The sequence below is a fragment of the Phlebotomus argentipes genome, unplaced genomic scaffold (assembly GCF_947086385.1).
Source record: "Phlebotomus argentipes unplaced genomic scaffold, Phlebotomus argentipes genome assembly contig_15, whole genome shotgun sequence".
Classification (NCBI taxonomy): domain Eukaryota; kingdom Metazoa; phylum Arthropoda; class Insecta; order Diptera; family Psychodidae; genus Phlebotomus; species Phlebotomus argentipes.
This window is the reverse complement of record NW_026776181.1, coordinates 18,095,876-18,120,963: the sequence shown is the minus strand read 5'-3', so window position 1 is coordinate 18,120,963 and position 25,088 is coordinate 18,095,876. Positions and strand designations below refer to the sequence as shown.

General features: G+C 39.8%; 1 protein-coding gene across 1 annotated transcript in view; it reads right to left on the bottom strand.

Moving 5' to 3' along the window:
- LOC132262149 (protein O-mannosyl-transferase Tmtc3) overlaps positions 1 to 25,088 on the bottom strand; it is a 106,622-nt gene that overhangs the window by 47,376 nt on the left and 34,158 nt on the right. The window contains exon 3 of the mRNA XM_059761301.1: positions 7,015 to 7,096. Coding sequence (XP_059617284.1) covers positions 7,015 to 7,096 — 82 coding nt within the window. The remainder of the gene's footprint in view (positions 1 to 7,014; positions 7,097 to 25,088) is intronic.

Genomic DNA, 25,088 nt, shown 5'->3' with positions numbered 1-25,088 from the left:
CCCATTTCACTCTATATATTGCAAGTTCCACGCGAGACATTTTCGCTGACACTTTTATGAACTTTCCTCTCTCTTTTCTCTGATATTGGAGGATCTTTTGCTCACTCATCGGCCATGAACTTGCGGGTGGATAATGATGTGACAGAAGATTTATACATTTTCCCTCTCCGCCATTGCGCCGCAGTATTGCTAAATAATGGGCGAATGAGAGTGTCAAAAGAAATTTCCGCCATGAGTTCGGCGGCGCACAATCTGTATCAGCAAATTATATTTGTATTTATTGTGCCATTCACTCGATTTCTCGCGTTTTGGGAATATTGAACCGAAAAATAAATTGTACTTACAGAAAATGGTGTGTCAATGAAAAATTCATCGACTTGGCGGGACATTATGTGTGTGTGTCAAGGGGCAGACATTTGGTCTGAAGTGGTGTACAGCTTTCGAATTGGAAGTGGTAAAATATTTAGCTTTTTCTCAACAAATTGAGGTATTTCTCAATTATTTTGCTTAGAAAAATGAATTTTATTGCTTTTTTGAGGTTATGTGATTGATTTAAAACCGATTCTGGCGATTAAATTACCTTCAAAAACAAATTTGTATTAAAACTGGAAATATTTCACTTTTCTTGATTAGATTTGAGCATTTGTGCTCAAAATAACTTGATATTGGCTGATTAAAAGCCTTAAAGTCAATCATAACCTCAAAAATATCACTTTCTGATTCAATCTCTCAAAATCGACTTTTATTTCTAGTAGAATATTTGTGTTATTTACAATATTTACAAATTTTTTGCTTGTAAAAGAATAAAATTGGGCGAAAAAGGATTTTTTACCCGCATTCATAACCTCACACTTTAGTCAGAATTCTTTTTTTTAGGCATTTCTTAAAGACAAAACTAGGAAAAGACTGTAGAAATTTCATTAGGTGTTTATTAAAATCAGTTTTTCCAATCTTAAATCAAAGTATTTAAAGAAGCTTAATTCTCTTGAGACTGAAAAACCTGGATTAAATTGTGATGAAAGTTAGAAATGTGTTTAAGAAATGTGGAAGGAGTGTAAAAAACGATGGAAAATGCATTTTAAAGGTGTCCAGAAGTGTCTGAAGTGTTGAAGATTCTGCACAGAGGCTCAAGAAGTGTCAAGAAGTGATGTACAGATGTCTGGCATACTATCTCTCCCCCTTGGTGTGTAGGTGACTCTTGACAGCACTCTCGAGGGAGCAGAAAAAATGCCATATATAGCAAAGTGCTTGCTGAATAATCATTAAGAGAAAGTGATTTTCCACGACCACCTTTTTCTTTCATAAATATCCTTAACTGGGTGTTCAAATGTCGCTTCGTTATCAGCCACACACGCAAAAAGTGTCTCTCTCTCCTTCGTCTCAATTCGCCGCAAAAGTGAGTTTCATGCATGGCGAAGAGTGTAATTTGGCGCCATGGCGAGAAGGGTGGCAAAATGACACTCTTATCAGATTTTCGATTTTCAATACAGCCCCAGCCCATCGTCATCAGCTTCGTCATACATTTGGTGTCTTGCTAAATTCATAAATTCAATCGCACGTACCCCAAATTTTTGTCGACGTGGAATTAAGAAGGGTGTAACAGAGGGTGGAAAATTCGCAAATTTCATTCCATCGACACTTTTTTACCCTCTCATCCCCCTTTCTGATCCCTTCTATATGCACGCAGGGAGACGCCATTTAGCAATTTTCGATATTTCACCTCACACGTGAGCGTCGAACGCGCTGCACAATCAGCAGCAAAGAGGTGATGGAGAATTTTCCCAGCAAATTGCATTACGCGTTAGACGTAGAGAATGTCATCAAAATTTCAGGGCTTCACACAAGAGAGCTTCCAATGGATTTTTTATTGTCATATTCGCACAGCTTCTAAGGGATGAACTCTGCGGCGCGACGGTGAAAGCCCAAAAATAGACCCATTTCAACCCCGAGCGTTCGATCCAAATTAGCTGTGAAGGCTTGTGTGAAGGTGTAACCATACCGGATAATTGCTCATTGGGTCACGAGTGCAAATTTATTCGCCGTGGCGCAGCGCAATATTATTTAATTTACATTCTTCGCGGTTTCCACCAGCGAAACGGGTGAAATGGATCGTTAATTCGGGCGTCTTTGCCCAACAAATCTCACTTTTATTAATTCTTCCCTGCTCAGTATTCATCGCAATCTCTGCAGGTAATTTGCCTGATCCTCTCGCGGTTACGCGCCATTACAGCAATAATGGGATGGATAAGATTCTATTAATTTCTATTAGTAAAAATTGCTTAATACTTTTGGTTTGTCATTGGAGTTTTTTCTTTGAGTGTGCGCTCATTAATAAATTCACTCAGCGAAAATGTAGAAGAAATTTTGAAATTTCAGAAACACCGGCAAAAACTTTTGCACTGGCTTTTAAAGCTTCATGAATTATGTACGCGGGGAAAAATTGTGCGATGGAAATTCCACCATCCAAAAAAGGGGTGAATCAATCAGATTTCCACGTGACATTTGCTTAGTGGCTTCGCAGGAAATTTAATACATTTTTCCTTCTGTTTCTCCCCATTTTTTCTGTGCCTGGTTGAGGGGGTGTTTTGAGGGTGGGAGAAACTGTTCGCAGCCCTCATGTGAGGGGAAAATGTCTTGGGAAACGTGGTGAAACTATATAATTTACGAGTGAAAGCCTCCCTGGATAGAATTCATAATTGAAAAGTGTAAATTTCACATTGTCAGCGCCATTTTCAATCTGATACACAAAGAAAAACTCAGTCTAGACTTCGTCAGAATGTTTTAATCCTGAAAATACGCCACAGCATAATTTTTTTTTGCAATTGAGCAATCAAAAACACAGATCGAATGCCATTTATAATTGAACTTTATGCAGAGAGTGAGAGAGTATTGTGTTTACCTGGATTATTTAAAGCAAACAACTCTGAGACAACTCTCTCTCTCTCTGTCTATTGAACTTTACAAGGAATCCCTGCAGCTGTATGACAATATATTCAGAAGCCAATACAATTTCCTCACAGCGCACAGGGAAAGATATCCTTTTGGGAAACATTTTCATATGTGGGACATATTTCTCAAATACATAAAATACGATAAAGTATAGCCTTTCTTCTGCTCTCCCTCCACCCACTTCCACGTGTAATATTTCTTGCATGTGGGTCTCGGCAATATTGTAGCATCGCCTGATATAAAATTACCTCGCTGTTATAATTTTTTGACACCGCATTATCGCGCTATGTAGCAGCGCTGGGGGAATATATTCTAACATCATAATTTATGCATATCAGCTCTCTAACTATGAATTATTGCTAGCGACGGTGTGGTTTTGAGCGGGTGAAATACAACAATTTATGCCCTAGGAAGCAAAAGCGAAGTTAGAAAACAAACAACTATCCTAATATACAATGGTTTCTCTTGCCCATGTGTGTGTGTGTGTGTGGCTTTCTTCTCATAAATTCTGCAAATATGCACAAACACACTTCTTTCGCTCTCACCCCCACAAGAGGGCAAGCCACAAGGGAGGATATTGCCACATGGAAAAACTAATAGGAAGCTTCAACATTTGTATTAGTTGTAAATTTTGCAGGGCAGCCCGAGAGCTTCTAAAATTATAATCCTCTGCTATTGATATTAATGAGTTGTAGAAAGAGAGAGGCAACATAGAAAATTGGAGCAAGTTGCGGAGTGTCCTTTGGGGCTAGAGAGATACTTGAGGGAGAGAGATCCCTTCGCAACAGCCCTTATCCCCAAGCTACGTATTAATTCGCACATAACCCCGCATAGATTGTGTGTGCGGCTTCTGGTGTACCGTAAATTTATCTTCTTTATCAGGAAGGAATATATACCGTCAACTTTCCCCGACAACTTGCCATCAAGCATGTCCCCTTGGAGAGTGTACATCATTTTCCGTATGATAATACGTTGCGGAAATATTGATGAATATTCCAGCAACCCCTTCTTTGGCCAAATGAATGGCTCATAATATGGACAAAGCACAAGTCATCTAATAACATTTACATGAAACTATCAATTTTATAGTCATTACGAGTTGCCTATGTAATTATCGATGGGGATGATAAATGGGGAAAACTCCCAGTACATAGCATTGGGGTGTATTTATTCAGCGAAAGCTCCAATTGAAGCTTTCGCAGCTGATAAATGTGAAATATGTATACAACTCAATCATTGTGGGCTGTTTAAAGCATAAATGGAATTCCACACTGAAAACCTGGAAGATAATTACATGGGAGTTTGTAGTAATAGGATAATACTCTTATGTAAACTTACAGCAACCCTTTAAAGAGCCTGAAGAGTAAACAATGTTAAAGTCATGCTTAAAACATGTGTGAAAAGTGAATTCACTTTTATGGCAAGGAAATTTTCCCACACACTCAATTTATCTTCTTCACTTAATCAGCCACTCACGAAGCGGAAAAGCTCTTTCGCCATCCAATTGATTGTGGGCTCGATTGTGGGTCAGTTAGTCTGCACAATCATGCTAAATGTACAATTACGTAAATTAATAGATTATCGATTTAGAATTAAATTTTAATTCGCTGATTAGATTCAATTTATCACCGGTAATTCTCGCACAATGCATTTCCCTCTCTCTAATCAGGTGCTTTTGAAGTCACCACATTCAGCTGCATATATGTATACAAAAGCTCTTGTCGTGAACAGAAAGAGTGCCAGTCAAAGCTCCCAGGACCGCCCATCAGGCATAGCTAAAAGTGTACAAAGAGAGCTTTCGATAATATGCTTCGGTTTATGAAATTACAAATCAATTCCCTTTGATGTTGCTTTATCGCTTTTCTATTGCCTCCCAAAATGTACGGAAGAGAGAAGGTGTGTAGTGATTTCCACAACAGTCATTTCACCAAGAGAGACCCATTCGTGAAATTGATGTCGAGATAATTTTCCGTGCACGTTTAATATTTGGCTCTCTTTCTCTCTATCTTGCAATGGGGTGCTTTTGATAAAATACTTTCATGAATACAAGAAGCCTAATTTGGACAAGAAGAAAATTCACAGCAATTTTCACTGGGTGGCTAAATCACCAAGTAAAACCACTATATTACGATGTTATTATGTGATATGCTTATGTATCCTCTTCAACTCTAAACTAATATAGTGAAACGTGACCGTGTTATCTCTAGCAGTTTTACAGATTTTCACTGCGGGCCTTTCTGCACTCTTCGCCTTGTTTTTGCCCACCCTGAAAAACCGTATAAACCTCATATCTAACATACATAGTCTCTCGCTCTCTGTGCCAGAGTTGATGGTATCCCAAATATGAGATGAGAAAATGTCTTGCAAAACCACCCCGAAAAACCACTTCAACACATCTCGCCTCAGCACATATTCTCCGCATGACTCTCCATCTCATCGCCCAGTGTCTCATTCTTGTTTATATCCATCGCATTTTTCGCACTGAAATAATTCATGACCAAGAGAACTGTCTCGATGGACTTTTTCATCCACCATCGCGAGCGTCTTGCAGTTGTTGAGTTGAAAAAGTAGTTTTGCTCTTGTCTTCTGCTGCACAGCAATTCTCATCGTCACTTCTCAACTCTGCAGTTGCGAATATATTTCTTTTGTGCACCTCACAACTCTCCATCCATCCGTTATGAAATGGAGACACGAATAAAGGTGGAATTTATGTGGTGTTGTGAAGAATAACAGCAGTGAATACACAGAGATAAAAATACATAATCATGCGAAACTGCTGATGGAGACTTGTGTGGATTGCGCACAGCGAAAAGATGAAAGAATATGTGGCAAAGAACGGATTCTATTTGGCAAATTCCGCGTCTATTTCAGACACAAACGTGTTCCTCTTCTTGCCATATCACTATGGAATTGTGATATCTGCAACAATAGCCTTGGCAGGCAAAGAAAAGGAATTGATGATGGAAAGGATGTTTAAGGCGTTTTGGTTCATACAGAGATTCTCGTGCTAAAAAAATTATCGTCTAGAGAGAAAGACACAAAACCTTCTTTTCACCTGCCTTTTGAACATCCCCAGAGAGACTTTATATATATTGGCAAACAATTCAAATGGACAGAATCCTTAATTTACTTTTAAGATCAAAGAGTCGCACTTTGAGAACTTTCTAACCGACTCAACTTTTCACTCCTTCTTTCCAATTCACACACTTTTGGCTTCTTCTGTTCCTGCGAGATTTTTCACATCTCCACACTTTGATATTGGCAGAAAATTCAACACATCAACTTCCCACCCCAATTCTGGCTTCACACACACGCGCGCCGCGAAACAATTGAGTTCGACCGGTTGAGATGAAAGTTTTTTTTTGCGAGAAGGGAAAAGGCGATTTTTCAGCCGCCGTGCAAATGTGAAAAGCGATTCCAGTGACGCACTTTGAATACCTTTCCTTATTTTCATCCACTTTTACGGAGCAAAACCATCAAAAATCAGTGTGGAAATTTCGTAAATTTTACCTGGAAAACTCAGCAATGTGGTCTTTTGGGCATAACAAAATTTCCTTTTAATCTAACTTTTTGCTGGAAAAGCATCTGAACGCGAGAGATAAAAGCACGGGAAAGCTTGAGATGTTCGAAAAATAAACCCTAATTGCCTGGCAAATAGAAGTCTTTAACTTTATATATTTTAATTGCCACAATTTTGTGATTATTCGAATGGCTAATTTGCACGTTGGCGAGCATAAAAGAAGAGTTATGATATTACTTCAAGTGTGAAATGAAATGCTATCGTGGATAATTTTCCCTCTTGAGACACATTTCCATTTGGTGGTTTATTTTCTGCACGACGGATATTAGAATTTTTTTTCCCATTTTTTGTACATATTTCAAGCAAAAGGCGGAATAATTGTCGAGTTTGTCTTCAAAATCATGAGCAATTTCCGTTTCTTCCGTCGAATTCATGAAAATCTTTCCACAAATTCTCAAAACTACGAAAGTGGAAGCAAAAGTCTTAAGCGCGAACTTAAGCCTCGTGAATTATGCGCTCCGCAAAGGGTCTGAGAAGATACTTACGGCCTCAGTGTGAACTGGATGTACGGCAAAGAGCATTGCAGCGGCGAAACTCATCAATTCTGGCAGGAACATCGTGCACATCCTGCGAAGAGATGGAAGAAATTAGTATAAATACACAGTTCTCTCTCTCTCTCTCTCTGTATAGCATTTCAATTAAAAGTTTTCTCCTCGAGGAGCTCGTCTGAGTGATCCCTCTGTCGGTGTGTCAGGGTTTGGTGGGGTTTTGCCATGTGAAAATCTCGAACCTTGAACACATTTCCCGTCATTTCGTGAGTGATTGTATTGGGAAGTTTGCGAGAGAGAGGGTGTGTATATCATACCTTTTGGGTTTGGTTTTGCGGGTGTTGTGCCTTATCTAAACATTTTCCACGTATAAATTTCATTTGGCAATCATGTGTGTATGGATATCTAATGTAATGTGGAATATTTGTACATCTTGCAGCACAATTAGTGAAGGTAAAATGTTCTTCCGCCACGATGGGGATGTGTAAATTGTACGGTGTGATGGAGGAAATGTTTATTTGTACATCCCTTTATATCTTTCTTGTCTATCTGACTGGTGAATGAGTGCAAATATTGTTGAGGGAAGAAGAAGGAGTTTCGGCTGTGTGGAACATTTCATCCCCCCACCCCTTCGCATATACATATTTCTATTTTATAAAGCCACAAGAGTTTGTGATGCTCCTTGATGGGAAATTACAAAAGCAAACTTGGCGATAGGGAGCCGCCGCGGGTATCACGAGCAAGAAGACATGAAGAGGAGCACTTTGCACAGACTCTCACCAGCTATAAGTGTGTATAATACATTGATATTTGACACGTTATACACACCCCCCAGCCCCTCTGCGTCGCGGCAAAATTGTGGGGAATTTTAATCACAGTCCTCTATCAACACTACCAACCGCGACAGGCATTGTCGCGCTGAGTAAACATATGCTCTCTCTTGTACACTGAATCACTTCCAAATGAGACAAAACGCCCAGTGCACTTGAGAGGTCTCTCTTCTGGGTGAAAAAGTCTCTCAAGATGAACTCCGCATTGCTGGGCGAATACAATGAAGGAATACAGTGGGAAATGTGAGATCATATTGACCCAAGGGGGAGATAATATGCTCTTAATCTGTAAAACACTTCCAGAACCTCAAATTTTTAGATTTTTTCCACAAAAATTCGCAAATTAAAATAAATATCTTAAGGTTCCATTCGATATTTCTGTAAAAATCCACTGCAAATCGCATTTTTCAGCGTCCTTTCCAACCATAACCTCACAAATGTCACTAAGAGATCTTAGAAGACTCCAATTGGAAGCTTTCTAGATGATAAAATCATTTTATCAACTCAAAATTGCTTTTTCAAAGTCAGAATCGTGCAAAAAGTGGTCTAAATAAACATTTTCCAAGTCTACAATACTCGTTTTGAGGTTATGTTCAACCTCAATACAATTTGCAGAGTTTTTCACATGGAAATGTTTAATTCTGCCAATGATTAGCAATCTGGGCGACTTTAGCATAAGAATTGTGCTAGAGTGCGAAATATTCACTAAATCTGTCTGTGATTCGTTACATAACCTAGAAAAGAATTGTTTTTTTTTGTACAAGTCAAAAGAAACCCAAAGAATCGGTATGATTATCAGTAAAATAAACACATAGGAAAGGAAGATTGAATGTTTTTGATATTATCTCCCCCTTTGTGTTGACCAAATTCATTTGATTCCACTTGACAACTGACATCAATCCATGACTGCATTGCTCGAAAAACTAAGAGCGATCGCGAGCAAGTAAGAAACAAGAAACCCCCCCCGAAAGTAATGCATACAGAAGCAATGGAAAAGCACACAAGAAAAGTGATGCAACAATTGTATCAGTTGCATTGTGTTCTCACGGAAATTTCCGTTTCCATTGATAATTCCGTGACGAGAATGTTTAAAAATCTTCACCCCCACTTGAGAGATGGCGAAAGAGTGTCTCTCTATCTCTTGTGGTAGTTTTTTTTCGAGAGATGTCAGCCCATCAGTGTGTGGATTCCATTAAGATGAAAAGCGGAGTACTTTCGAGTCCGATGGCGGCTCTTTCGCTCTGTGAATTGAGGACGTGCAGAAAAGCCATCATCGCTGGCAATTGCCAGATCCAAAATGTCTCAATGCAGGAAAACCACCTGAGATTAATCCCATCTTCCACACGTAATACCTTAATTTCTTCCGACAGGAGTCATCTTGCAACTTAAGTGTAATTTCACTTTAAGATCCCACGCTTTTCCCTGGCGATAATAAACATTCTGGGGGTGATAATTTCAAGTGGAGAACACACTGTGAATGATAGATGATAGAAAATTGTGGCACTTTTAAAAGTTTCATGCATGATGATGGAAAATATCGCGCACAGCTCGCGAGGGATTTTGTCGAGTGTAAAGCGCGCGCCAGAGCAACAATTTGAAAATTGCGAACGTGCGAGCATTCTCGCGAATCTCAAAATCAACTATCGAAGTATGGTTGAAGATTTATCAACAGCCAGAAATGCAAACAAATCAGCGAATCGATAAATTTCACGTATAGTCCTGGGAGTCCGCCTCTATATGGAGATTTGAGGGTGATGGGCGTATAAAATAAATTTTCAGCATTTCTGGAATTTACGGAATTGTGTGCAATCGACAATCGGGGAGACAAGCACCACACAAGCGGATAGACAGCCTCGTGAATGCCAGAGTTGGGGGTGAGAGAGAGAAAAAAGGGGGAGAATTGGCTGTACGAATAAATTCATGATGGAGAGAAAAGTGTGCCGCAAAAAAGCATAAAGCGGAGGAGATATGAAGCCCAGTGTCTCACCCCCGGTGGCGCGGGGGTGAGAGAGAGAGCCAATGGAGTCTCCGGCGCTGACAATGGCAAAGGGCGACCGACGAAGACAGACATGGAACAGGAAGCCCCAACCGTGACATCCATACCCATTACCATTTGTCGTCTCTGGCACGGAAGTGGCTGTGCTTCGCTCCCCTTTGTCGCCCGGCGCAGGAGACGAGCAAGAATTTCCGATCAGAATTGCCATTAAGCCCGGGGTGAGCATCCCACCCAGTTATTGGATGAAGTTAGCACATTTCCCAATTGCTTCGCGCCCTCCCAACCCCCAATAAATTGCCCATTTCCGCCCTGGCATTTGCATAAGTCAAATCAAAAAATCACAATTTTCAATTATCAAGTCATCGTCAGTGCGGAATTCGATTCCGGAGGCCGATTAACACAAATCCACTTCGTGCTCTTTCTCACTCTCTGTGTCCGGGGAATTTCAGTAATTCCCTATCATCGACCACATTGAAGGGTTATTAAAAATTCTAGAGATACTTGCAACATTCACTACACTGCGTGACATCGATATGAAAGCGCGCGCCGCACGGGAATAAATAATACACCACAAATATGGACCAGAATATTTCATTACAGCTGGCGAGAGAGTGGCTTTTGCTGTACAGAAAAAGGCCATTTGTTAATGGCAAAATTGTTAGTTTCATATGCAAATGAGGTATATTAATTGCAAGTCTGGACTGGTTGAAAATAGCAAGAGATTAATAAGCTCTTCAATAAATGATTTGGTTCAGGTGAAATGTAGTTTTCAGATGTTGAGAGGATTTAAATCACTGTTAAAAATTGATTTTGTTGACTTTTTAAAAATTCACAAACCCATAAAATTCTGTCGCTTTTTGGGAAAATTGTTTTTTATGGAACAATTGTATATATTTTTCTATATTCGGCCGGAATGAATAATAGAAATATTGCTGGGATATTCAGAAAATTTGCAATATTTTCTATTGTTGCTGTGAATTTAAGTCAGTATATTTCACTTAATTTAGGGGTGATTCTGTATATTGAACGCAAATACACTTGATTATTGGTCAATTTTCGATTTTCCCTCATTTGGCACCCCAATTTGCTCCTATAAATTTCACACACACACGTCAATGTCCAATGTAACGAAATCAGCAAAATCATCTAAAAGAGAGAATTTTGATAGAATGTTGGCTTGCCCAACACCGCAAATACCGCTGAAATTTCAGGGTAATTAAATTAGCTGAATGACCATTTAGAATCAACTGTCAAGGTTGCAAAACTTCATGGAAAACTTAAACTGAGTTGCATATTAAATTAGTCAATATATTCTAAACACGAATTGAGTAATGCAACAACCATAAACGAACTCTCAGAATGAAAATCTCAGTCTGGCATGGATTTTATGCAGATATTAGTAACACAGAAGCATGGACAATTTCCATGGGGATTATCACGTTACAAAATACCCAGGATATAGTGCAAAATATGTAAACTTAGCTGTGACAGGATGGAAAGTGGCGGGGAAAGCGGAAGAAGTGGAGCAGACTAAATTATTAATATAATTCACAAAGTAAATTTTCCACGCTTTAATTCGTTCACATTCAAATTTAGTCACTATCATGGGACAGAATAATGGTACTTTAGCCTTACTTTTTCCACTGCATTCTTGCAAAAAAAAAAAGAACCGAGAAGTTTTGTGAGAAAAAAAAAACTTTTTAAATTTCTTTTCGCTCTTTTCATATTAAGTTTCCCTCTTCTTTTTGTTCCAAGCTGGCAGAATGCTGCAATTAGCTTCACGAGGGGGAAATTTATCGTTTCAGTGGGGATGAAAGGAGCAAATTAAGTCTAGGTATTAACTGACAGATGTTTGACAGTTGAAGAGGGCAACGGACTAAACTCTCTTCTCGGCAAGGGGGAGATAATATGACTTCTAGACCATCAAATTTGTAGTCTGATTCCACATTGATTTCCAAATTAGAATGAATCTCTTGAGGTTTCATTCGAAATTTCCATAAGAATCAACTTGAAACCGCCATTTTGCCACATTTTGACCATAACCTCAAAAATATAACTAAGAGAGCTTTTAGAACTTTATTTGAAAGACTAACCTGCAAATGATCCTAAAATTGCTGATTCTTCGTCAAAATTGCCCAGAAAGTTGTCAAAATGGGCAATTTTCAAGTCCAAATTACTATTTTTGAGGTTATGTTTAATCTTAGCACAATTTGCAGTGTTTCCTGACATAAAAGGATCAAAAAGCACTATGAATTGCTTGCAAATGCTTAAATCTGCCAAGGACTTCCAGAATTGATGTGCTAGAATGCGAATTATTCACTAAATCTGTCCTTGATTTGTTACATAACCTAGAAAAAAGATTCTTACGTTTGTTTCTGCGTAAAAATTGTAGACAATCTAAAGAATCTGGATGATTTGTCAGTAAAAGAAGGACACAATTAAGGAATATTGTAGGTTTTTCAACTCTTCCACTTCTTAAGTACATTTGCTTAGCTGTACACCACCTCTGACTGTATTATCTTCCCCTTGCTTCTCAGCAGTCTGGATTCAACGTGTCATTTGCTTTTGCACAAACTAACAACGCATCTCAAATATAGGAATCACGTTTTTATGGCGTTATAAAATTTGCAACAACACAATAATTTGTCTTTAGTGCCTATTCTTGTTGTCCAGCCGGAACCTCTCCATTTTTCCCGTGCAATATCGTATGCGGGGGTGGCCAGAGGGGCGGTGAGGGCGCAGTGCTTGAATGTAACATGAGAAATATATATTCATTAGTCGATGGCCAGAGTGGGAGGGTCTGTGCGGTCGACACAGCGGGAGTCCTGTGTGTCCTTTCTTAAATGGAAAACGAAAATGTGCCGCACACACACTGGACGTCGAGAGCAAGTCTCCTCAAAGTGCCAGAGTTGATAAAAATCGGATTATTCCCATTAGTTTATCTGCAATTTTCCATGCCACTGCCAAAAGTGTCTGGGTGGGAAATCCCCCAGTGAATTGGGCGCCAGAGCGGACTAATTGGGAAAACAATTGCTTCATTAGATGCCACGCGGTGGGATTTGTGCGAAAATTCATCTATGCTGGAATTCTGTGGCGATTCTTCGCAACTCTTCCGCCCTTGGAAGGCCTTGGCCATCACGAGATGGACGAAAGACCAAACAATAACATTTATTAACACAAAAAAGCTTTCACCCGGTGAGAGAGAGTCGAATTACCCTCGGCACTGTCCGGTTGGCTTTTCCCTCCATTTTCGGTGTGTGTCACCCCCATGTCAGTGCACACACACCCCCTAAAAAAGCAGCCCTCTCTCACTACTCAGATGGGGAGTTGGATGGAGTACAGCTTAGAATAAATATTATTGCTCACAAGTTGTCAAAAGCACACGGAACCGCATGCTGAATGTAATGTCTCCCAATCCTCTCCAGGTCATATTCACAATCCCCTTCCTGCTCACGGCGACGTCCTCACACCTTTGGCACGGCCAGGAAACAGTCACGGAACCCTGTCGAACAGTCAGGTCCTGCAGATGAGTTGCTGAGCAACTTTCTAGCAAATACTCGCCGCATGTGGAAATCTTTCCCTTCACACCTCCGCCGCCGAATACTTTACCATCGCCACGGGTTGACGAGAAAGTCAGTGGACCGGAGAAGTTTTGGTTTTCGGCTGAAATTTATCGCCGAAGGGTTATTGGCCTGTGTCAGAGTTGAGTGAGTTTGCTGGGAACTCTTTCTGTGCTTGATTTTGATAGACAAACTGTGAAATCAAACTCTCTTTGCTTCCAATTATTGCTTAGACCAACAGAGAGACGCCTGGTGGCAACAAATGGCACTCACATTCGGAGGGTTTTGACTGTTTGCGCCAAATTTTGCTACAGATTTTTCTAAGGGAAGAGAAATTCTAACTTGAAACCACAACTTTGCACATTTGTTGACAATTCTGCTCTACATCCGAGTTTGGATTTGTAACATAAATCTTGCAAGCTTGAAGAAACTTGCGCTGTGTACGAACTTGAGAAACAGCCAAAATTCGGTCGAAATGAGTCAACCAACTTTTCAAGCCACCCGCAAACGTATGTGGAGTGTTATATGTGTGCAAATCCACCTCGATGGCAATTGGAATGAATTGAAGGGAAGTCTGCACATGGTGAAATGAATAGATTGGGCCTTTCTGCACTTACATATTCCGGAGACTCATTCTCTTGAGCAAACTACACCCCCAACTCGATGCTGTGAAGGTACATTTTGAAATATAGCGAATTGAAAATAGTCTCCCAACAACTATAAGTCTTCTTATCTTTTCCTCTCCTTCAATATGCGCCCACAAATACATTGGCGAGGAGTTGCTGTCGTGTTACGCCAAGGCAAATTGTTCCTGTGACAACGCCATGGGGGGAAAGTCGACAAATATCCATGAGATTTATCGGTTGAAATCAAATAAGACTTTTCAATTGCGGAGCAAACTCATATATATATAAATGCGGAGAGGCGCTGACAAAAGCCATAGGCAAAGGAGTTGAGCAATGGCACAAGTAAATAGGAAATTCGTTTTGAAGAACAACAAAACGTTTCGGCAATCATCAAAATTGTGTACAACGTTCGCAGCGCAAACCCAGCACATGAATTCAATATAAAATGATGACATTTCAGAGACGCGCGCGATCGCAACGTGTCTTGTATATTACGTGCGATGATTTTCTCCCTCAGAGTGCAGAATATGTCAATGACTACTTTGCCAATGGATTGCCCGTGGTGGGAAGATGAATTGACACACTCAACCATGCGGCACTCAAGGGGGTAATCATCACAGAAGCGGCAGAGAGAATTCGAGGGGAATATTGATGACATCGCGTCAGCGCGGCAAAACTTCCCAACGGCTCAATTTCTCTACACAGCGAAATTTAAATACCCTCTTGAGTTGCTCGGCGGAGAAGATTTGCTGGCGGCAAACTTGAGAGGCACAAAGTTGATTGCAATTCAGCAAACTTTCATAAATATATGCATGTTTAATTGTATTGTTTATATTAACAAGAATAAACACATACACTGAAAGACATTCCTTCTCTCACGTTTCCTTTCAATCAATCATCAATTTCCAGTCAAATTCGGGATGGTTAAATTTCAAATATATAAAAATTTAACATTCGAAGTCAATAAGGAAAAACAACCCTTGCCATTCTCGCTAAAACAGTATTTTTTTAGAGCTTAAAGCAATGTGAAGTATACTAAAAATTGTGAAATTTGCCTAAATTATTGAAATTCAAGTATTTTCACTGTAAATCTGTGATAAAAGAATTCACTACAAACATAATTCATGTTCATGCTAGAAAATTAGATCCAAAATTGCAAATTGATCCATTTTTGCAATATACAAGCAAACCAAAATAACACATTTTTTACACTTCTTGTGTGACTCAGAATTGCTCAATTAAATAAAACTTTGAAAATATACTTCAAAAACAGAGCATAATTTTTTTACTTCTGTCGATCTTTCAGAGTGAAAAACAAATTTTCCGAAAAAGCACAAAATATTTTCCATTCAGTCATTGTCGCGGAAAATTGGAGTAAAATTGAGCACCATCTGCAACTCTGACGTGTCTCATCTTTGCGTCAGACATCACGAAGGAGTTTCGTGACTGTTTTTCGCGACTGGGATTGCGAGATGCGTGAAAATTGCACGGCGAGAGCGGCGGTGGAGCGTTTGTAATAAATTTTTTATGTCCCATCCTCGCGCCGAGCCCTCTGAGACGGGCCCTTAACCCAGGTGGGCCCAATTGGTGTTTGGGTGACGCCACAAAGGTGCAATTCCCCCGTGCGAGTTCCGGTGCGGGAAAAAATCGGCTGGAAAAGTGTTGGGAAAGAAGTGCGGGAATTCACGGGGTGGAAAACCGCATAAGCAAGATTCCCCAACTGGCTGGGATACATAAATAAAGTTGGGGGGTAAAGTCGACGTCGTTGAAATGTCAATGTTTAATAAATCAACCTTCGGGGAGAACGGAAAAAATTCTAACGACAAATTTTTCACATTCTAAAAAGTTTCCACACCCAGAGAAGTCGTGAAAATCCTGTCACATCCACAAGCGTCGGGAGTGTAATGTATTCTCTCCAGTGGAGTTTAATTTGTTGAATGTTTACAAAAGTCACACCACGTCCGCCTTCAACCCCCAAAAGAGATTTAATTAAATTGTTATTTTTTCCCAGCAACTTGCGCTGCATTTTGGACCTGTGATTTTGACCATCAGAGAGCTGGAGATGATAAGGAAGTGAGCGGGATTAAAAAGCAATTTCCGCACACTTCAATCTCATCCTGGGAGAGCTTTGTCACCTATGAAAATGACACACAATCGAACGATTTCGTTAGCGTCGCATGGAAAAACGAATGTGTGTTTGAGCTCTGCGTCCAATCTTTCGCAGCGTTGCTCGAGTTGAGATGCGATCTTGCGAGACAATCGGGATTGTGTATGCACATGAGATGGAAAATTAAATTGGAACGATTCTCTGGGAAATTCTCTCCGCTCTCTCGGTCCGATATTATCCATATCAGTTGTTGGCTGGGAGTGAAACAGAAGAGGGTCACGGAATTAGTGTCAACTAACTTATATCCGTCACCTCTTCGGTCGAACGCCATCGCTTCTCCATCCCAATCTGTCCATCTCACTGGGAATTTGATGACGCACCCACTCTCGCTTGCCGGCAGTTTTCTGCCACCACCCCTCGAACCGCCCCATAGATAATCTATAGGGTGTCGTCTTTGAAATGGTAATGAAGGCGACTCTCGAGAGTCCCTCTGACACCAATATTCCCTTCAGCTGTGTGGTGATTTTTCATTTTGTCCCTTTACACTTGGGGAACTTCTTATATCGCCATTCCCATCGAGGCGCTTCACTCAGTGTTTCATAAACCCTTGTCGGCCTCATCATCACCATTCATGACCCAATGGATGGAGAGAGAATAGAATATTTGCCTTTCATCTCTCATGACACTCAGCCGAGCCATCCAATTGCTTCTGGGCGAATAAATTGTCATCAATCTCCACCCTTGCAGCCCTCTGATCACCCCTCAATCGCATCCGACAAGTTCAATAAGTTCAATTGCCGAATACTGCGGAAGCGTTCAAATAAATTCCCCAAACCGACAACCAACTTTTGCCCACTTTTGCAGTCACTGATAAGGGAAAACTCATAAAACTCAATCAAATCACATGCTTTTCATGCGTCTTTCTGTGTGGGTTAAATTGTGGTTTAATTAAGCGAATTCTACAAAGAATTCTCTGTGGAATTTACAAAAAATCGTGAAAAATGATTAGTTTTCAATTAAAATTGCCAAATATTTAAAAATTGAATATTTTGGATGAAATATTGAATAAAAATTTAAATTTAAACAGCAAAAAACCTCAGAAAATTTGCCACAAGTTGAATTAAAGCATCTAAAATTAGGAGGAAATACAATTGGAACTCCAGCATGCCTTTTAAGTTGAACTTGCTGCCGTTTTCAAATTCTAACTTTGATTAAATCAATCGCGAGTGACTTTCCCCTTGCAGAAATCACCCCTGCACCTGTTCCTTGACCGTGTCTTTGCACTCAAGCTCACAAGAAGGCCCCAATAAACTTGATAGCACTGCAAGGAAGATCCCAGAGAGTCTCAGGCGGTGGAGGCACGTTGGGAGTGTGTCTGTGTCGATAAAGCTCGAGAAAAGGTAAATGCTGAGGTGGGGAAATGACTGGGGGATGATCTACTCAGTGACTCGATGCATGCGGAGCAGCAATTCAATATCTTGTGAGTGTGTATTTGCCGTGATGGGAGAGTGCGAAGGAAAAACCCAATGGTGCCGAAAGTGTTGGTGAAACAGGAGACACTGAATGAAGATTGGGAATTGTCTCAGAGAGAAGCGCATTATCTCTGGGGTTGTCGGGTGGGCGAAAAGGGTGTCTGATTTCTACACAGCAGCACAATGTATATATTTTCCTGTTTGTACAATACATCGGAAGGCTTTCCATTCAATTTCAAAGTGCTCACCTTTTGCTTATATCGCAATACCACACCCATCCACTGTCTACGACAGCTCCAATATGAGATATTTGCGGTCTGGTTGCCTAGGTTCGAGGGTGGTTCCACCCCCCCAAGGCCCGTGCTATATTGGATCCCCCGACTAGGTGTAAACTGAACAATTTATCTTCAGTTCACTTAACTAGAATACACTTTCGGGTTTCTCGGTTTGATATATTTACCCTGATGGGCTATTTTTGATTCATTCACCGCCACTATTAAATCAACAATCTATTCTGCACACGCTTTTCAATTCGAAAAGTCCCAGATAACGTAACACTCTGTGATTAATTTCAACTGATTCGATCATTTTCTTGGAGAAATAAAAGAAATTGCAACATTAATTTCCTCATTTACTCTCTCTCTCACAATTCCACAATGAAGCGATAAGGGTGAAAATTAAAAATCCCGCCCTATCGCAAGGATTACAAGAATCTCTTTAATCCACACGGAAGCACTGTGAATTCCCACAGGAAGTGCATACATATATATTTCAGATATACATTTCCCAACTGGAGCTGTGCAAGTGGGGTGAATTGGCGAAAGAGGGGCAGAAAAGGAAATAGTGAAAGGTCAATCATATCAACAACTCATAGAATTTTATATAAGGCCAATTGATTGAATTGAAATTGCCCTTTAACTTGCCGCGACGGGAAAATTGCTTGTGCCCTCCGACTCATCACTTTGTATTCATTGCACATGCTTTAAGCCCAATCATTTTTTTCCACCCATCCAACTTAATTCATATCAATTGAGAAACTTTACGTGTTTTGTGTGCCATCCGCATCGGACAGGGTGTGTGTGTGAGAGGGAGAGAGAGAGGATTATGGACTTGTGGCGAAGAGCGCTTTTACAATCGCATGCGAAAAGGTGGACCGACTGAAAAATTCATGGATATGCACGGATGAAAAGTTCAATTTCTATAGCAAATTCATTTGGCGCTCGAATTAATTTCCCATCGTATGCATTTCCATTTGGGGGAAGCTTTAATTCTCAAAATGTACACGTCAAGGGGGAGATAATATAGACATGCAGTGTTTCATTTTAAGCAATATTTTGTTCACAACTTTGATTATTTTATTCTCAAAAATTAATTTTTATTCAAGTTCTAATTTTGACATAATTTTCTAAATTATGTGACTGATTTAAGACTAATTTTTTTTACAATTTTACTGGAAATTGAGTGTTTTTACTCAATGAAACTCATGATTTTGAAAGTTGAAATACAAAAAAAGACTAACTTTTCACTTTCAAGTTAAAAATATGTTTTTAAAGGATATTTGATCTTTATTTAAGGATCATAATCAAGAAAAATATGTAAAAGTGCAACTTTAGGGAATGAAAATCATAAAATATTGTATGGAAACGTGAATTTTAATGTTTTCAGTTGATTTTCATGATAATAAGTACTGCAATATAACTGATTTCCGCCTCTGTCAACGCTCTGAAGAAGTTTCTTATCCAATTCTTAATTTTTTAAGAGTTCAAAATTGAAGGAGTGTAAAAAGTGGAATTCAGAGCAGAAAAACATTAAATATTGTGTAATATTTCAGATTCCAGCTACTTTTCAATTAATTTTAGTCGTTTTTTTTTTAAACAATCCATGAAATCTAGAGTTCTTCTATTTTAGCCACACTATCTTCCCCTTGGCACGTGTCAAGTTTATTGTGCTATTTTTTGCTCCAATTATCAAGGATGTATTGTTCAATTCATTATGAACTGGGCGTTATTTGATATTTTTCCCGATGATTCGTGTCAATTTACCGTCAATCAGAGTTGACTTTTTCCAAGTGGCGACTTGAGAAGAAAAAAAAAACACCCTCAATGAATGGCATGCGTGAAAAACACAGAGCGTTGTGAAAGCTCTAAAAATAATGAGAGAACTTTTGGTGAAAAGAAATCCACTTGGAGAATTTTCTTCAATTTCTCCAATACTATATATATGTATAATACTTAATCTATCCCCCATTGAGGCTCTTTTGTCTCACGAGAACTCCATCGCTCTGCCCTCATACATTTTCCCAATTGTACACAACAACAATATACTGGCTGGATCGCATTGAAAGTGAGTAAACGCTTCTCTGTTCAGGGCTCAAATGAAGACCAAACTTTTCATCTTGTGAAGTCTCCTTTTGTTGTTCCAATCCTCGATTTACACACTGGGCTGTTTATTAAGTCTGTCCCGAAGTGTACACGTGAAATGTGGCCAGAGTTTGGGCGGTGGAGAGACAATCTTGGTGTGTTTGTGCTGGATTTTGAGGAAACTAGAGCACTAGATACAGGACATATCGTCCTTTATTTGGGCTATTTTCGCTGCTCCCATCAGCAATTGTACACTCTCGACTGACTTACGCAGTGGCAAGGGTTGTGTTGTTCACAAAATATTCGAGGGGCAATAAATCTGCACGAATGGATTGTTGTTCCACTCTGGATGGAATGAGGAATGATTGGTTTGATGAAGTAATTTGCATATTTTAATTGATGTCACACGGAAAGGTCTATCAGATTGTTCTCGATGGCACAGAATAATTTCCACAACACAGTCCTTCAGCCCAATTGTTGGTGGTTTGATTTTTCTGGGGAATATTTGCCTCCACTCGAACAACAAAATTGTGTATGTTGTACATCAAAAATTTAAATTAACCCTTTCCTCAATTGTTTGACATTTTTTTTTTCACCCACCACGCTTTTCACAGTGTTGAAAATTCATTTGCATTTTGCAATTTCACTTCTGTCCGCGTGGTTTTTTAATTAGAGCCTCAGCGAAAGGCTCTGTCTGTCGCGAGGTGTAGGAGTGTGTTATTGAAAAGAATAATAAATTAATATTAATTAAAATAGGAACTCATGATGGAAAATTCTGTACACAGCGCCTCAAAGGGATCCACCTACTAATTATGCGTTATATTTCAGGAAAATAATTCACCTGCCGCACACTTGAGACTTCCTTTCGCCGCTGCAGCGAAATCCCAGCACTCAACTATATCTAACGAGGAGATAAGAACAGTGAAATATTAAGTACTTTCTTACCTCTCAACGCAACCAACTCCCCATGGCGAAAGATTGCACGAGGCCAAGGACCTCGTTAATTCCACGTGTAAAATGCTATTCAATTACCAAGTGTGTTTGCATCGCGCGGTGGAAGAAAATGCAAAAATATCCTTTTCACACATCTTTTCACACAGCGCGAGGAGAATTCTGAAAAAGTTTCCATTCACAGCGAAGCTTCAATGCATTTTCACGCCTCGAAGGCTTTTTCGCAACACTTTCAAATAAACTTCCCGAATAAAGCCAGCATAATTGCGTTTTAAATCAGATAGTGTTTAATTTAATTATGTGCCTCGAATGCTCATCACTTTTCCTCGCAACAATGCTCAATTTGATGGAGATTTCTCGCCATACATTTGTTATATGTGCAAGTTCTCATTTTAAGGACTCCTTAATCGCTTCCCATTGCATGGGAAATCCCACTGATTTGAGAGCATTTTTATATCGTCATAACTCGTCACTTGACAAAATAATTGCTGGCAAAATATAGTTGGTATAAAGACAGGGGGGGGGAAATCGAATAAAATGGATCATTAAAAATCTTTGTGCGAAATAAAACTTTAATTGCGAACCATATAAATTTTTATGCACAATTCTATAAATTCCACTGTCTTGCCAGAAATTGAGATTATATTCTCAGCATCGCCGAGCGCAATTGTGATGAAATGGAAGGAAAATTGTGTGGGAATTCAGGTCAAAGTGAGGCCACGGAAGAACAAAGAGAAATTCAAATTCAAATTCCTCCAGAGCCATTTGAGGTTGGGAGAGGTGAAAATCATTGTGAATATTGAAAGTTTCTGACTTGAGAGTGGCTTTAATCAGTCAATAGAGACCCGAGCAGAAGTCAAATGGCCCCGAAGCACCTGAGGAAGGAAGTGCACAGTCATGACGAGATGATAAAGTTTCATGGTGAGTGGCTTTCTCAATTTTATAGACGATGGCACTATCGCTAATGCTGTTAAATTTGTGCTTAAAATGACAATTTTCACTCGTTAAGACAGTTTTTTTTTCTGCATCATGGCTTTTGCTACAAGCAAAATGCTCCAAAAATGGATTAAGTCAAATGTTTATTAGTCCCACATTAAGTGTCAAATTTACAGTCGTGTGATTACATTTGAAGGAGACTTTATTTTTAATCTAACAATAACTTAATCCATCCAGATAAATTCATCGACTTCAACTGTATTTTCACAGTCAATAGCATGTGTGTGTGACTTTAACTTCTTCGCGGGGAAATCAAATTAAACTCCCACCTTAGAATTATATTCACCACTTTGGCGCTATATGAAATGGATGTGAAGGAAAATTTTCCTAATCAATTTATCGGAGCTGTGTAAAATAAATTGAAACTTCTCCCTGCGCCCGTGTGCATGCAACACCTCTAAGAATTCCTCTTAGATGAAATTCTAAACTTCTCCTTGTGCACCTCTCTCTTATTTCACGCCACACAGAGCGCCTTGCCATGAGCCTGGGTGAGTGTATTTTGAATATTTTAATTGGTGGTGAGCTTCTGGGTTTCATCCCTCGTCACTGTTTGATTTATAGGTTTCTGGCCTCCACCAGCAACCCCTGAAGGAGGGAAATTTATGATTCACCTCAGCGGACACCACCCCGCATTCCACAGGCTCTGCGGAGCTCCAAGAATGGGAGAGAAATTGGATACTTCAGCCCGAGTATGCGTCCAACTCACCCAGAGGCATATTCTTGACCGCCGCCGAAGGAATTGGCGTCTCCTGAGCGGATATGTGGAGCCGAGGGGAAGACAATCTGTACACCATTTCCTGACACTGCAACAATTTGTATGAAAAAATCCTTGACACTTTTCACGAGAACAGACGTAATAAAATCAACTAATAACTGAAATTTAACCAAAATCTAACCAAAAACTAACTCAAATCTAACTGACAACGTTAAAACTCACGTTTTCATTCAATATTTGATCACTTTCTTCCGCTAAAAATAAATAAAATAAATAATTCTTCTTTTCTATTTTTAACTCAAAATTGCAACAGATAAATAGAAAACTTTGAGGTTATGTTTCACTTTAGCATTGTGTCCTAAAATCCCAATTTTTATTGATTAAAAATTCGAAATTCCACCAAAAAGTTAAAATCCTATCAATTTAGGCGTAAGAATTTTTACTTAAGGTTGTTATTTAGTCTTAAATCAGTTATACATAACCTAGAAAATAATGTCAAAATTAGGACTTGGATAAGAGTTTGTTCCCAAGAGTAAAATTATCAAAGAGAAAATCAAAATTGTAACTAAATATAGCAAAAATTCAAGCATTTCCACTTTCTTAAGCTCCTTCTCCTCCTTGTGTGTTGGAGCGCCTTTGTGGGAAAATAATGTTACCTTAGTGACCCTAGAGAATCCTCCTCAATCCTCCTGCCGGATTGGCTCACAATCAGACTCTGGACTTCCTGATTCCCCGCATCGGGACATATGTTGTCTGTTTTATGTTCTCCCAAAACCCCGGGCTGACCATTGAATATTGCATGCCATCTCACAGTCGCCAAGGCGAGAGAGTCGGGATAATGCACAAGACCTGCGGCTTCGAAAGTTTCCCCGACACTCTGTGGCTTCAATTCACACCACGCAGGAATGATATGGCGCTGCAGGAGTTGTAATTTGAAGTTGTGGAAAAAGTTGGCGCGCTTGAGAAATGAGCGCCAACATTATTTCCGGAAATGTAATTCAGCGCAGTTTGTGTGATATTCTGACCTTATCCCAATGTGTGTGTGTGTGTGTGTGTCAAAAAAGAGATTTATCATTCTCACCATGGAATTCTATCACACTATCACACTTTTCACTTTAACCAAGGTTATGGCAAAGTCATTTGCCCTGCGAGAATGAATTCAAATTCCCTCCATCTCTGAATTTAATGTCAGAGGGTTTACCGACTCAGACGTAATGTACCAAAAAGTGCTTTTAAATCACGTAAAAGGGTATTTTGGGTGAGAGTTATTGCTGAAACATTCAGCAACCGCAAATATTTTACACCGGAAGGTTAAATAAAGAGGGAATGTGAGCATTTAGGGACAATTGCTTTGATAGATACAATTTACCTCCTCAGTTCCCCCCCCCAAGAACCATCCAGGATCAGGACGAAGAGATGGTCAGACTGTGAATTGTGCACAAGGTCATAAAGCTTTGCATCGCATAAATCTCGATCCTCTTCACTTGACTCCATCCGCCATGTCATTGTTTGCAGAGAAAGTGCAGAGTCACCAAGGAAAATTGCAATGCTGTGTGGTGGTGTCAAAGTTTCACGAGGGATTTTCCAACTTACATGTTGTGGAGAAGAAAAAGGTGACATCTCATTTGACCCTAATTTTCCGCATTTATAAACCCCAGAAAAAGCTCACATGAGTGAGCTATATAAAGCTTTTTGGGGGGGAGAGAAAAGGATTGGCGGAAGGGGTGTGGAAAATGAGAAAATCTTAGTGCGAATTGACCAGAAAATTGGGATTTTTCCCCGGTTTGCCAACTGACCCAATTCTCTTGTTGTCATCCGTTTTTCATCACTCGCCATGGCGAACACACACACACACAGGAAGAAGGGAGGAAAAAGGGGGCGAAAGGACGAGGAAGATGGAAGCGAGTGTGATGCGAAATCCCACCGGAAAATACAGCGACGACGGCAAAGCCAACAACAAAAGTTATGTAAGACTCCTTCACCATTTGTCGTCGTCCCGTTTGTCTCCTGGAATGGAAGCGAAGTGATGTCTCGGCATGAGCCTTTTTTCTCTCTCTCTCTCTCTGGGTTTTGCGAAAGCAAAGTAGCACAATGCAATAAATCTGATATTTCGTCCAATATTGCAACAATTGTGCTGAATAAATGAAGACTTTTTGGCGCAGCTGAGGAAGTATTTTCGCGCCTTTTTGCGGCGCGCCACCCCCTGAAAATTTCACAGGGCACTTGAGTGCCACAACAATGTAGCCTTTTGCACATTCTCAAACTAATAAAATCCCTCTTTGGGATGAACTTCACATCCACACACAGACAACTGAGGGTGTGGAGGGATGAAAAATTTATAAAAATTTCTGTATGTTTCATGTAATGTGGCATGTTTTGTTGTTATGTTTAAATATTTATTCGGCATCCCCCGGCACAAGGCTGGGTAGTGAAAAACCGAAGCAAACCACCACGATGA